This window comes from Sturnira hondurensis, unplaced genomic scaffold (genome assembly GCF_014824575.4).
Source record: "Sturnira hondurensis isolate 20B ecotype Veracruz unplaced genomic scaffold, ASM1482457v3 Scaffold0005220, whole genome shotgun sequence".
Classification (NCBI taxonomy): Eukaryota; Metazoa; Chordata; class Mammalia; order Chiroptera; family Phyllostomidae; genus Sturnira; species Sturnira hondurensis.
In genome coordinates, this window is record NW_028077851.1 from 7,090,449 (window position 1) to 7,105,531 (window position 15,083).

The window sequence follows — 15,083 nt, forward strand, 5'->3', positions numbered from 1 at the left end:
AACTCATCCTTAAATCATTCCAGATGTGATATGAACTTCCTTCAGACAAGACGGCTAAGTTTAAATGGTGATGACTTAAAAAGGCCTTTCCTTTATTCCTACTCAAAATCGATGGACAATGAGATGTTATTCTAATTATTGATCAACTGACCTAGGGGTTGGCAAACCTTCTCTGGAAGGGCCTCGAGAGTAAATATTTTAGGCCTTTGTGGGACATTTGATTGCTGTTGCCATGACCCATCTCTCCTCTTGTGTCGGGACAGCAGCCATAGAAAGGTGGGCTCAGGGGCTCCTTAACACCACTCTTAGGTTCAGTATTGCACTGGAAGGCCTCACAGAACTCCGCAAATTGTTATGCTCACAGTTACCGCTTATTACAGCGAAAGGATACAAACTGAAATCAACAATAGGAAAACGGGTATAGGGCAACAGAGATTGGGCATAGAGCTTGCACTCATCCCCTCCCAGTGGCGTCGTGCAGGGTTTCCTCCGGGCACTGGTGTGTGACCACATGCACAGGGTCCCCGCAACCAGGGAAGCTCACCTGAGCCTTGGTGTGCGGTTTCCATTGCTGGCTGGTTCCACAGACACAGTTGACCACCTGTGTGGCTGACTTCAGTATCCAGCCCCTCCAGAGCTCCAGTTGATACCACATGGCCCAAGATCCCCAGCATAAGTGACATTGTTAGCATGGACTCTCTGGTGTGGTCCCAGATCCCCAGGTCAACCAAGCTGCTCCTTTGAGGCAAAACATTCCACGGTTATAAGAGTTACCTCCCAAAAGCCAAGAGTAAAGAGACAAACCTTTCTTTAGATGACTGAATTTGTTTACTACATAGACACTGTATAAATGGATGGGTGTGGCCAGATTCGACCCACGAACCATAGTTTGCAGACCCCTGACGTAACCTATAGAATTGCATTATTCCAGATCTCTCAGATGCGAAGGCCTTACTCTGTTGACATCAACTGGTCAGAAAAGCTTCTTGTCACTGTACCCCTCCCCCACCCAAAGATCTCAGTAAAGACTTGAATGCCTTTTTGAACAGAAATAAATCTGAATTCAGTAGAGACTGATTCCTGTTGTGTAATCCCCTCTGCCCTCTTTATGGCAGGAATGCACCCTAGACTAAGTTCCATTTCCCTGAAGATGGCAGCGACAATGACAAGACAGGAAGCAATGCAAAAAGTTCCCATGGAATTGTAGTGATCTTGTACCTAACAGCCTTATTATCACACTAGATGCGGGCTGGTAGGCATAAAATGGAAATAGTATAGTTATGAAAGGTATGTGGCACTGTTTAATAAAAATCGCCCAAAATCTTGCTGCAGAGTCGCAATAGGAACAAAGTGTTGCTATTGATTTTCCAGCGTCCTGCCTGGCGATTCAAGAGGTTTTAGAAAGTATGTGTTTTTACACAAACACTAATCTTGTTTTCTCTTCCCTGGGCCTTGACCAAAGAATTCTGCAATGGGAAGTTTTTTTATGAAATTCAATATAGTCAAGGCATTTCTGTTGAATGATTATTTGGGGGGTGGATAGGTGTGGGGTTCTTTGTTTTAACGGGGCCTGAAGACATTGAAAGAAGTCCACAGTGAACAATCAAAACATTGGAAAGATCAGAAAATTAACAAACAACTCAACGTGTGGCAGGGTTTCTCTATCTTGGCATTGTTGATACTTTGGACCAGATAATTCGGTGTTGCCGGGGCTCTCTTATACATTGCAGGATACTGAGTAGCATCTCCCCGTGCCTAGCATCCCCAATGCTGTTGTGACAACCAAAAATAATATCTCCACAGGTTGCCAAGTGTTGGCTGTGGGGGGAAATTACCCCAACTGAATATCACTCAGTGCTGTATGGGATGTTTAGCGCATAAGCATAAATTATCTTGAAGAGAGATCATTGATGCTTTTCAAGTACATGAGAGAAGTAATGGTGGAGGACATTACGGCTTTGCATTCTGGGGAACATGTGTTTGTGTATGGAACGCCTTTCTGATCACAGATGTTGAGTCCTTTAAAGGATTGCTGATGAAGCTTGCTCATTCTACCTTCCCCAGAGATTTAAACGAACAGCTAATGTATGCATATTGTTAGAGTGCCCTAACTCATGCCAGACTATGCTGTAATAGACGCTTTCTGTGTTTGAACTTGTTAAGTCTTTATATGTATTCTGAGGCAAGTATTAGTACTATCCCCAGTTTACAGACAGAGACACTAAGATACTTAGAGGTTAAACAACTTGCCCTACGCTGTGCAGCTAATATGTGGTACAGCTGGGATTAGAAACCAGACTATTTTCAGAGCCCACAGGCCTTACCACCTTATAAAACAGTAGGCTAGAGGTTACCAGGCTTTTTCTGCAAAGGGCAGATAGCGAGAACTGTACGTTTCAAAGGGCACTCTGTCTCTTGTAACTACTCAACTCAGCTGATCCAGAGCAGGGAAGCTGCCAGAGATGACACATAAACAGATAGGTGTGACTGTGTGCCGATAAAACTTTATTCACACAAATATGTGGTGGGCCGGATTTAGCACATAGGCATTATTTTGCTGACCCTTGGGGTAGACCACTTTCAGAGGTGGTTTAATTACCATCCTATTTAGAAAATAGGAGAGCCGAATGGACCACACTGCACAATCTAGTCATCACCTTTCTGCATTAAAACCTTAGGTGATAGGTAAGCACCTCCCCCCATTATTCACCGTGTTGCCTCTTTCTGAGCCCCCAAAAGATTTGGGGTGGCATAGGCCAGGAAAAGAGTAAAAAAGGAGGCCTCGTTTCTGGGTCTTTTTGGGTTTTTGGAGCATCAAGCTTCAGAACCAATCAGAGGATAACACCTACGGATCTGAAGTCTATCTGGGCAGCACTTCTCAGTCCTGGCAGATGCCCCAGGGGAGCTCCTTTGGTTTCAATTACATCTTGGCAACGTTTCCTCTCTAAGGACGTCATCTTAACTCTTCAAGAGAAGCTCTCCATCAAAGGCATCGAACACTTCTCCCTCATGCTGGAGCAGAGGACAGAAGGGGCCGGGACCAAGCTGCTGTTGCTGCATGAACAGGAGACCCTGACTCAGGTGAGCGAGAGGACCCTGATCACTTGAGCTGCTGCCGCGAGCAGAGGCTGCCCGGCCCTGGAATGCCCCCAGCCTGGAACCCTGCAAATGTGTTTGCTGCCTCGCTGGGTAGCCCTGCTAAAGGGAGCGCTGGCATTAATAATGGATTTTACACCTCAAGGTGATGTTTCCCTTTTTGTCAATTTTTCACAGACTGTCGGTTGGTCTCAGAAACAGATTTATCATTCAGAGCCGCAGCAGCCACGCTTCAAGAATGTGACTCTGTAGAGTGATATTTTATGTCATTATAATGAGTTGTTCACCTGTTTTCATAATTGATCTCTTGAAACCATTAAAAGGCAATGGTTTCCAAGATTATTTATATTAAGGCAAAATCACGTTAGTCGTGGGAAGTTACGGGCGTACACTTCAGACTACTTTCAGGAGCCTGAAATCCCTGGCCCAGTCCTGCCCACTGTAAATATGGGATCCGCCAATGTGTCCCAACTCCTGATTCTCAACATGCCACTCCCATCTGTTCTCTGGGGGGGACAAGTAAGCTGCTTGTCGGTTGAACTCAGCACTGTGCCCTGACTTCTCTTGTAATTCCACACAGCAGGGTCTTTGTTGGCTGTCTAAGGGATCTCAACCAGTTCCTCTCATGTAGGAGAGGTCAGTGGGGAGAGGGCTAGGCTGTTGGGTTCCTATTTCCTCCTTCCTGCTTTCCTTCACCATCAGCCGGGGCTGAGCAGCCCACAGCCCTCAGTCTCACGGGTCCACACTGCTTTGCGATCCTGCCCAGTGTACCTTTCAAAGCAGGGTGTGCTTTCCCATCGAAATTCTTCTACTCAATGAAGTTAGCCATGTAAACTACAAGCATATAGACACGCGCACACCATGGAGCTCAATAAAGCTATTGCTATAATTATTTTGAATTTCTCAATTGCAGTTCACAAACATTTTTGTTTTTTGAGGTTTGTCCCCTGCATAAAAGTAGTTACAAGTCCATGAAACTGCATCTTTGTGCGTTAAAAAGTACATACAAGCACAAAAAACTGCAAGCAGGACAGCCATGCTGGCTCGTACTACAATGGCCTGCATTTCATCATGTTGGCCTCTTTGGGGACATTGGAGAGCTTTTACCCACTTACTCAGAGTCCAGTGTGTTTTCAGTCATTCAACTCTGTACTAAGCACCTACTACTTACTGACTCCATTTTATTACAAAAGGAGTTAAACTGGCACCTAGTAGTTGGCACATGCTGTGCTGGCACCATGGCCCTTAACTTAACCTGAGGATCCTGGACTGTATTCTACACAACTTCGTCCAATTTGAGCAGTGTCACGGTATATCAAAACTTCGCCCCCTTTTGTAGCTCCCACCCCACCCTAGCTTTGGTGTACTGAACAACGCCCATCACCCTCAGAAGCACTCTCAGACGCTGAGTGCATGTTCTGTCCATCCCGGAAAGTCACATGCCCCTGGGACAGCCAGAAGCCAAGCGCTTGTCTGCACTTCTTTGGCTCAGGTCTCTCGGCTCTGTGGTGTAGGTTACCCTGCAGAGTCCTCTGAGGGACAGGCTGTGGGCTGAGCCCCGCTTGGTACCATGTACTTGCTCAGCATCCTCCCCTGCCAGCCCCACTTGCCCTGCCTCCATGCTGGCTTCTCCTGGGAGCAGTTCCTTAGTCTCTCCTGCCAGGGTCTGCTTCAAGGGAACTCAGCCTAAGTCACCAGGTCGGGGCAGTTTTCAGGGAATGAGTACATAAGGCAAATATTAAGAGCCTCAACCATTTCTTTCCTCGATGCCCAAAGAAAGTTGCCTTTGCTTCTGTGTCACTCAGCTGTCTCTCGGTCACCACTGAGTATTCTTGTAATCGGTCTGCTCTTCCAGGTCACGCAGCGGCCCAGCTCCCATAAGATGAGGTGTCTTTTCCGAATTAGCTTTGTCCCCAAGGATCCAATCGACCTGTTAAGGAGAGATCCAGTTGCTTTCGAGTATCTCTACGTCCAGGTACGCCATGCTATAAGAATGTTTGGGGTAAATTAAGTGTTTGCCCCACTCTACCCCAATGTCAATGCTTTCTAAATAATTCCATGGTGTCTTTTTTACTTTGGATTTTGAAATAACTTCATAGTTACGAAAAAGTGGCAAGCGTAGTAAATGATCTCTTTGATATCCTGCAACCCGATTCACCCATTCTTCGCATGTGAGCACATTTACTTCATCTTTCGTGTCTGTGCGTCTTTCCTCTCCCTGACACACACACTGTTTCCAAACCATATGAATGTCAGGGACCAAAATCATGCTCATTTACCCCTAAGTGCTGCGGTGTGTATCTTCTGGTATCAAGGACATTTTCTTAGAATCATTGTGCAGTTAACAAACTCAGGAAACTCAGCACCAGTTCATTTCCATGATCTCATCTGTAGTCCATATGGACACGTTGCCACTTGTCTCCCGAAATGTCCTTTATGTCAGTTCTTTTTCTAGAGCAGGATCCACTCCAGGTTCCCATTTTGCATTGAGTTGTCATATCACTTTAGTCTCCTGCAAGTGACACGTTATGAGGAGTACTGATCAGTTACTTTGTGGAAATCTCTCGATTTGGGTTTCTCGGATGTTTCTTCCTGATCGGATTGAGGTTCTGCCTTGTGAGCCGAGCAATGTGAGTGACTTGGTGCATTCTTCAATGCATCATATCAGGAGGCCCATAAGGCCACTTTGTCCCTTTAATGGTTGCCTTGGGAAGGGGAGACCTCTTAAGTACTATTGCTAATGCTACTTAGGGAGTATTGCTAAGCACGGTTCTGGAGAAGGTATGTTTGCACAAATGTAATGCAGTTCATTCTTGACATAAAAGACATGTCTTTTATACCTTGGAATTGTCCTGAGCACGGTAACACCTGTCTCAGGGTTCTTGCCCCGAGACCAGGGTTCTTGCTTGGGTGTTGCATGAGCGACGAAGTAGCCACCTCTTCAATGGGTAGTGGGAGACAGGGAAAGGGGGCAGTGGGAAGCCATGTGCAGACAGTGATAGAAACTAAAATTAAGCTACTGTCATCTTATATATCTTCCACCGAGAATGGCTTGCATTCACACCCTCTGCTTCACGGCACCTTCTGTCACAGAGAATGTGTACTATGTCTAAAGCAGCATCTGTCTAACAGAAGTCAGTGAATCTGCAGATGGTGCTATGGGCCCATGTTGGTTTGAAAGTACTAAAAAGATGCAATAACATTAGCCTAGAAAACAAAAGAGCAAGCAGAAGCAATATAGACCACATTAAAAAAACAAAAATCAATTCAGCCTACTGGGTTTCTAATGAGGACGGTAGCCATTGGCTACACAGGCCATGGTGAGGAAGACAGTTTTCAACAGTGATAATAATAGCTATTAATCTCCTAGTCATTACCAGACTACGAGGAATTTTTCCAGATTTTGGCATGTGTAATAACAGTAAACCCTAATAATCCAGACTGTTGTACTTCATAATTATAATGAGCCATGCAGACATTTACCTGTCCAGTATCCATTAAGAAAAAGATTGTTACACCACTTACCGTATTCTGCCATATATAATGTGCACCACATTTTTGTGCGCATTATACAGAGGATTATTATGGCCATGTATACTGTGCATCTTTTTTCCCCCTCAAAAATGTGGACAAAAATGTGTGCATTATACATGGCAAAATACGGAACTAAACAGGGCAATACCTGAAGCTATAGAATGTCTTGAAACACTTTAGCAGTGTCAGTTTCCTTTTTAACATCTAACATACTGTATCTTTTGGACCATAAGATTCACTTAGGTTTTAGAGGAAAATGGGGGAAAACATTTGAAGCAAAAGAATGTAGTAAAATATTTAATAACATAAATAACTTAGTATTTCACCAATGTAAATGTAAACAGAACTCAACAGCAGCATGAACAACCATTATTCCTCCCAAATGGGGGGGGGGGCGCGTTGTATAGTCTAAAAAATATGGTATTCATTATCAATGAACTTTTTGCAGAACTTATGTGGGTGTGTTGTGAACCTTCAGTTAGCAGAACAATGATCACCATTTGCTTGTGTAACTATATTGTAAGTAATGTACCTGAAGGTAATAAAAGAATGATTAGCACCAAAATATGTAAGTCAGACTTCACACTAACTCTCCAGGAGCAGTGTTAACTAATTATGTGTAGCCACATTATATATAATGTAATTAAGTGGCTAATGACCTTGAAAAAATTCACCCAGCAGTCTGGTTAAAATATAGGACACACACACACACACACACACACACACACACAGATGGGGATATAATTGGGATGGGAAAAAAACAGTTGTAGTTGCAGCTCTTAGAAGTAAGAGTGATGACTCACCTGTGTAAAGCACATTACATTTTATGAAGCATCCTTACAAGTATCCCAGCAACCATGAGTTAACTGCTTTTAGCCCATTTTTCATATAAGAAAAAGGAGACTAAAGAGAGACAAAATGCCATGTCCAAGGCCATTTGATTAGTGGTTGACAGAGCCTAAGGATCGAACCTCAAGCTTTTATCTCTAAATACTGGGCTAAAATCCTATTTCAAATCCATTATGCAATAGGAGCCATAGAAGAAGGTGACTTAGGAAAAAGCTGACTCTGTTATTATGGTCTGGCCCTGCTAAGTGGCTCCCTCACCCTCAAACCTCATGAGACTCTACAAAATGACCCTAGGTGGGCCCTAAACCCTGTGGTGCTCCATTATGGACAACCCTGGGTGCTTGGAAATAACTGTGAAACCCAAGACTAGCAAAACCAAATGGCAGCCTGCAATTGCTCTCAGGGCCTGTGTTCGCTGCCTCCCACCTCATGTCCAACCCACCTCCAACAGGCAGTGCTGCACAAGCCTGATAGATGTAAGGTTTTAAGGGGAAGCAGAGTTGGAAGACGATAGGGTGGAAGTGGGAGAGAATGACCTCACTCCCAGGGGTGAAGAGATGGGCTGAGAGGCACACACTCAGGGCATGTGGACAGGAGGTATATCACTCAGCACTGGTGCAGCGGGGATGAGTATTTGAAGGGTAAACATTGTGTGCAAAAACCATGCTGGGATACAGGCTCCCATTTAGTAAAGTCAATACACTTGGAAAGGAGGCAAACACATCCTGATAGAGTTTTCCACTTGAAATCATCTTGGGACAAGGTAAAGAATAAGAAAGGGAGAAAGAGGCTACAATGTTGTATTTTCTAGCCCAAAAGTCTGGTTTCCCAGAACGAAACTGAAGAAGCACACCTGCGGAATGCACTTAGGCAGCGCTGCACTTCCCTTGACTTTTGGCTCAGCCTTTGCTCTTAATGAGCGAGGAGAATGCCATCCTCAACCCAATCTCTTACGGTCATGTAGGATGTTGCACTTTACAACATCCTCTCAGACGCTCTTCAGTATGATGCTCTTCCCAAACCGGGTGAGGGAGCATCACTGGGAACCCTTGTAGGTGGCTCCCTTTCACAGATGAACAAACTGAGACGGAGAGATTGGATGCCTCCGCCATTGTGACAGTGGGGGCCGTCACTATTAGGACGGGCTAAGGATTTCAATAACCCCCTTTCCTGAGTTCACCAGGGCGCTGTGAGCAGGCGTGGGCTGGGCATCTCAGCACAGCCGCCACTGCTACTGTCGGGTGCGCAGTGCAAATCCCCGTCACACAGGTGAGCTGCCTGGGGCTGCAGGAGAAAATAAACTGGTCCAAGTTGCGTACATAGATAGTCGGGGGCCCAGCTGGGACCCCGAAGCAGGTGGGCTTTAATCCAACCCAGCTGCTTTCCATCACCTGGCCAAGTGCTCTGCCTCCCGGAACCTGCCCTAAATGATAACAATTGATAACGCAGAGGAAGAGGATGATGATTGTTAGCACGCACGAGTGCTTTCTAGTCTACAGCTAGAGTTCTAAGGGCTTTACACGTCTAGCTCATTTCCTCCTGACAACAACCCTGTGAATAGGAAACAGAACTAACCCTGCTTTACAGAAGGAGAAAGTGAGGTACAGGGCAATTAAGAAACTTGTCCAAGCTCATGCCCCTGTTAGGTGGAAGAACAGGATTTAAACCCAGGACTCCAATCCCAGCAGCCTAACTCTGGAAGTCGCCTTGCTCTCTCAGGTCTGCCTGTTCCATCGCACCACCTGTGTTTTGAAATTCCATACCTTAATTCCTAATTATTTTTACAAAAAGCTAAATATTTAAATAGCAGCTTGCTTGTCGATTGATGTTAAATGTTTTGCGTGGTCTCTATGTTTGCGAGTGCAATTAAATATTGACTCGGTTCCAAACTGCGCGGTGCAACTGTTTCCACATTTAGCCTCCTTGTCTTTGAAGCGGGGTGAGGGGGTGCAGTCACCTGCTCCAGCAGGCAATGCCTTGTGGCCCGTTCTTTGACAAGCTGCGCCCTCTGCTGGTCTCTTTGCAGAGTTGTAACGACGTCGTACAGGAGCGATTTGGACCCGAGCTGAAATATGACATAGCCCTTCGGCTGGCGGCCTTGCAAATGTACATCGCAACCGTTACCACCAAGCAAACGCAGAAAATCTCCCTCAAATACATCGAGTAAGTGTTTACTGGGAGCCACTTCAGGGACGAGGTTGCCGTCCCCTTAACAACCAACTGTATTTTTTATCTATATCTTTATTTCCAAAATTGATCCTTGTGGCAGTCCATTTGTTACACATGGGGAAAATATATGGATAGGCATGTTCATTTTTGGTGGAAGACATCCACTCTTATGTAATTCACATTTAGAGAATTGTGGTTCAAATGAGAGTCATATTTAAATTGAAACACACCTTTTTAAACTCCTAAACAGACTTGGTTCCAAGCCAAGCTTTGGTCTCAGTGCTTTTTAGACATTAAACTGTTTAATTTTCACAACGTCCCTATGAGATCAGTAGAATTTTAGCTCCATTTTATAGAAGAGCCAAACGAGGCACAGAATGGGTAAGTAATTTACTCAAGTCACACCGACTATTTATCAGAGGGGGCAGGATTCGAACCCAGGCAGTGAGACTCCACATTGAGCTATTAGTTTGTGTGATCACTTGAAGCACCTGTATTTGAAAGTGGTCTGTATAACCCGAGATTCCTTTTACGTGAGGAAAATGCGACATGAAAAGCAATGCTCTAAGTCACAGCTGGGGAGGATGGTATTTGCCGTAAGGAACTGATGTTCGGGCACTGTGACTGTCTGGTCTTGCTGAGTACATCAGGATGCTGCCTCTTTGTCCGGAGAAGATGCCCTCTTCTTAGAAAAATAGCAGTTTGTGTTGCTGTCAGTTGATGAGTCTATTTAAGGGTCCATCCCTGAAAAGAGCACCTCTGTTGCCCAGTCTGTGTGCCCCCTGTGGGCAGGTGATTCCATACCCTAAAGCAGCCATACCTCCTTAATCCTGGCAGCTCTAATGCTAAGACAAAGGAACACACATATTCCAAAGTTCATGGCAGGGCTGAAGGCACGTCTCCACCTAACGCTAAAAGCCTTAGGGTCCTCTCCATTACTACCTCTAAGAGGCATACAAGCTCATTGAAATCCCGCCTTGCAACCCCATGTGCTGCCTGGAAAGACTCTAAATTCCAGAGTGCTGGGTCCCAGTCCACTCCTTTTCACAGATGGTTGATCTCTTTCTCTCTTCCCAAGTGTGCTCTGACTGTAGCCTGAGAGAGCCAGCCCACAGAGAGGTCTCACATTCAGATAGACACATTCATACCCTCACCCACTTCCCTTTTTTGAGTTCTTGGGCATGGATGACAATGGCTGGCACTCGAAAAGGTGGTCTGCAAAAATCGAGGTGATTTTCAGACAACCTAAATGCATTTCTCTTGCTACTCTTGGGACCCACACTTTACCAGACTGAATATGGTACAGTCAAAAACTTCCAGAGAGAGCTAGCTTGACTAGGAATCTTGTATCATCTATCATCATGCGCTCCTTAATTTCATTCATACACCCAACAAATGCTCACGGAGCATTTTATATGGTATTCATACTGGAGTGATAGAAAATATAATGCATAAATTATAATCTTAACCATCCATCATTTGTGATCTGCTTATGAAAACAAGCAGATCACAAATGATATCATAGCAAGATATGAAAAATAATGATTTCAAATAATAAAAGTAAAATTATAAGGTAGCCCCTAAGGAATGCCAAATGATGGATAAAAATAATGAGTACAGCCTGAGGAAGAGGAGGAAAATGGTGATTACAAAAAAAAAACCCACCATCCGAACTAGTGAAGAAGAGCGTAAATGGTCAAGTGGAAGGAGGCTGTCTTCCTGCCCTTCTTCGGAGAGGATCTGGAGCAGGAGAAATAACCAGGACCTTCTCAAAGTCCTTCACAGAATTCAGAAGACACTGCCTAGGCATGTGATCAATCAGGATAGAGTTCCTAAAACTCAAAATATGGAAGCTTCTTAGGGCAGGGCTCTAGTCATAGGGAAATGGCCTCTTGGAAAAAATATATGAACCCAGTCCCATTTATTTGTTTGTTTGTTTTTCTTTCTTTTGTTTTAATTTTTATTTTTTTATGTTTGTTTGTTTTTCTTATATCTTCACACCTATGAGATGTTTGTACCTTTTTATCAGTCGCAGGCATATTTAAGGGTCATGGACCCCACCCCAAGTTCACAGCAGCAGCAGCCCTCCCCCAAGCAAGAAATGTTGATGGAAGGAGTTAGATAGCCTAACTGGCTGGGGGGAAAAAAGAGAATTGTGTGTTTCTAAGCAAGTAGCCATTGATGAGGGAGAGTGGGAGGGAAGAATGGTTTGGGGCGTGAAGGGGTAGCATCTGTCCTTCTCAGAGAAGAGAGACAGAGTGTGCACAGACAGGGATAAGTGACAAAAGGGAACGAGCAAAGGGACAGAAAGGAATCGGTGTTGGAAATACAAACTCAGATATGTGAGTGAATTCTAAGAGACTCAAGGTGGATTGGATGAAGTCTCATCAGTTTCCACTAGTCCCAGATGCCTGTTCGCATTCTCTCTGGACAGCGAACAATGTGTTTCTTTCAAAAGGCAAACTTATGTATTAAAGATCCAATAGTGTTTCCTGAGCGCAAATTAAAAGTTGCTTCCCTAACTGGGGACTTGTCTCCTTATCTCTCCCTCGCCAAGCTTTCATTTGTTCCACCAAACATCAGGGCACCATTTTGTCTTAGATAACTCATCATCACAAGAATGTGAAATTAAAAATATGCTCTTTATTGCAGAAAAGAGTGGGGATTAGAGACTTTTCTTCCCTCTGCTGTGCTGCAAAGCATGAAGGAGAAGAACATAAAGAAAGCACTTTCACACCTTGTCAAAGCAAATCAAAACTTGGTACCACCCGGTAAAAAGGTATCACATTTGCATCTTAATAGACAATGGATTTTAAAGAGAGAGGCTTGCATGCATTTTTTTTAATGTTTAAAATTAGCGCATGGATAAAATACTTAGCACCACATTTTCAGAAGCAGTAACATGCTAACCTTAAAAAAAAAAACTATGAACATGTTTCTAAGACCAATGAAAAATAAGGATTCTTATGGAAAGCTATTTATTTCTTGCAAACTGTAGACTTCTTTGTATGTGGGGGTGGGTTCACAGGGGCATGCAGGAGAACATGACCTGACCTCTGATCGGAGGGCAGATTCGTAAGATAATTTCACATGGCTATCCAAGCTCTCGCTTTACACTCAGATCAGACCAGCTCAACTGCAGCTGCCAGCAAGGGTCCCTGCAGACCAGAGGCCACATTAATTAAACCAGGGTTCTCTGCCTCGGTGCTAATGACCTTTGGGGCCATATCATTCTTTGTTAAGGGGAGGGGCTGTCCTGTGCACTGTGCCATGTTTAGCAGCATCCCTGGCCTCTACCCAACCAAAAATGTCTCCAGACACGTGCCCTGGGGAATAAAATCACCCATGGTTGACAACCACTGAATTCAATCTCACTTTTGGAGGGAAGACAAAATTCTTTCTGTCATTCACCATCGTTAGTGTTAAAATCTCGGTCTCTCTTCTTTTTTTTTTTCATCAAGTAGAAGAAACACAAAGCCTATTTTAAAATATACTGTTGGTCAAAATAAAGAACTGTGTTCACAGATAAAATAAAACAAAGGGTTTCAGGAATCAGAAGGAGCTTTAAAACGCTGGACCTATAAACCTGGAGGCAGTCCAAAACCCAAGAACATTTTCCAGTTGATATTAGCCATAGAAACTTGTGTGACTGGAACACAAATCACTGTTTATGTGGGTAATTCTTTGGTCTTAGGATCTGATTTTAAGTCATTTTTATAGGCGAAGACAGGCTTATTTCTATTCCCTCCTCACCGCATGGCTTTTTTAAAACAAATGATCAAGTTCAAAACGCTATCAACACCTTGGGCTCACTTCCGGTTTCTGTAAACATTCAGCTCACGGAAATAGAGCAGGACACCACGGATGAAGATTTTTAAAATTTCAGTTCCAAATTGCCCAAAGCTAATTTTTTCCAATCAGCTTAGTAGGATTTTTTTCAAGCCTGGCCCACAGGTTTTATAATTTGTGTACCTGTTCTTAGGTTGATCTACCCATCTATCACTCTCTATAAAGGTCATTCTTTCTAGCCGAGGATGAGTGGTTTGCTTTCAAATCGATTTGCAAAGTGCTTTGGGTTTTTAAAAGAAGTTGGATGGATGAATAGTCCCAAATCCCAGTTACCTAAAGGGTAGTGTACTTAGGTGTAGTAAACAAATGAGTTGGCAAGTCATCTGCCATTGAAAACAGTTTTCCAGTCTGCTTCTTGGAGTCTATGCCTTGTTGGAAATTCTTAGCCCCCAACGAACATTCCTGGCACATTCAGTATGAACTCTGGGCTTTTTTTTTTTAAATCAAGGAGTTTTTTATGATGTAAGAATCTATATATTTAAGTCTTCATGAAGATAAATTTTATCTAGATACAATGTCATTTGTAAATCATTCAGGAACCTCCGTAGATTCTTGGAGTTGAGTGAATAGAGCAAGTTTTAACATTTCCCTAGTGATGAGAGCTCAGAAAGTTCCTTTTCCCTAAAAACTTGCGAAGAACGTAAGAAACTTGAGCTGGGCATGTAGAGCCTGTTTAATGGCTTTGTGTAGGTTGCAGGTGTGTTTTCAAGACGGCTCCCACAAACTCTGCACACAGGTTAAGTCTCCTGTGTGACAGGAGAATGTGCACAGCCTGCCCTGGTCTCTAATTGCCATTTGGGGACAGTGCTGGCCTCTCGAAATCCCCCCCAGGCGGATGTTTCAGTGGAAAAATGTATCATCTTGCTATCACTGGCCAGGTGTATCTGCGCTTATGAATGCCTCATACATTCCCCCAAAATGAAACAATTTGAATGCAAATGTCCTGTTGCGGCCCTTCATCAGAACACCAAATGTAGAGCAATTTTTTTTCGTTCCTCTTAAAGAGTCCTTGTCACACCCACCCACTGGGGGTAGAGCCATCCTCCAGTCTGCCCTTGTTTGCAGCTGGTGTCCAGCAGGAACAGAGTCACACCTTTCTCAATGGAGTTCACACCTCAGGTTTCTTCTCTCTCCACAGCTCTCCGCCCTGCAAGCCAAGGTCCATTATCTCAAGTTCCTCAGTGACCTTCGTTTGTACGGTGGTCGTGTGTTCAAAGCAACATTAGTGGTAATTTCTTTTTCTTGCTTTCTCCGGGAAGCCATGGAGGCCTGCAAAATGTCACTGCATAGCTTGTCTTTAAGGTGCTACTTTCGATGACAAAAACCCATCAGCTATGAATAGTTTCCAGCCTTGATTTCTCACCGACTGCACCCGAGTCTAGAGAAATGTTCCACTAGAGAACGCCACTGTAGAATGCCTTCAAAAATGAAATGGGAAGAACCAAGAGAACTGGTACATTCTGACCATGGCCTTCCTTTAAATCATTGGGCCAGAAGTTGCTTTCACATTAAACAGATGTTTATGTCTCATTTCTAACCTCTGATAAGTATGAACCTACATACTATGATAACATTTACTTTCTACA

The 15,083-nt window shown here is 44.0% G+C and overlaps 1 protein-coding gene across 1 annotated transcript in view; it reads left to right on the forward strand.

Moving 5' to 3' along the window:
* FRMPD4 (FERM and PDZ domain containing 4) overlaps nucleotides 1-15,083 on the forward strand; it is a 161,786-nt gene that overhangs the window by 132,055 nt on the left and 14,648 nt on the right. Inside the window, exons 7-11 of the mRNA XM_037046296.1 lie at nucleotides 2,950-3,081; nucleotides 4,952-5,071; nucleotides 9,506-9,642; nucleotides 12,301-12,427; nucleotides 14,636-14,725. Coding sequence (XP_036902191.1) covers nucleotides 2,950-3,081; nucleotides 4,952-5,071; nucleotides 9,506-9,642; nucleotides 12,301-12,427; nucleotides 14,636-14,725 — 606 coding nt within the window. The remainder of the gene's footprint in view (nucleotides 1-2,949; nucleotides 3,082-4,951; nucleotides 5,072-9,505; nucleotides 9,643-12,300; nucleotides 12,428-14,635; nucleotides 14,726-15,083) is intronic.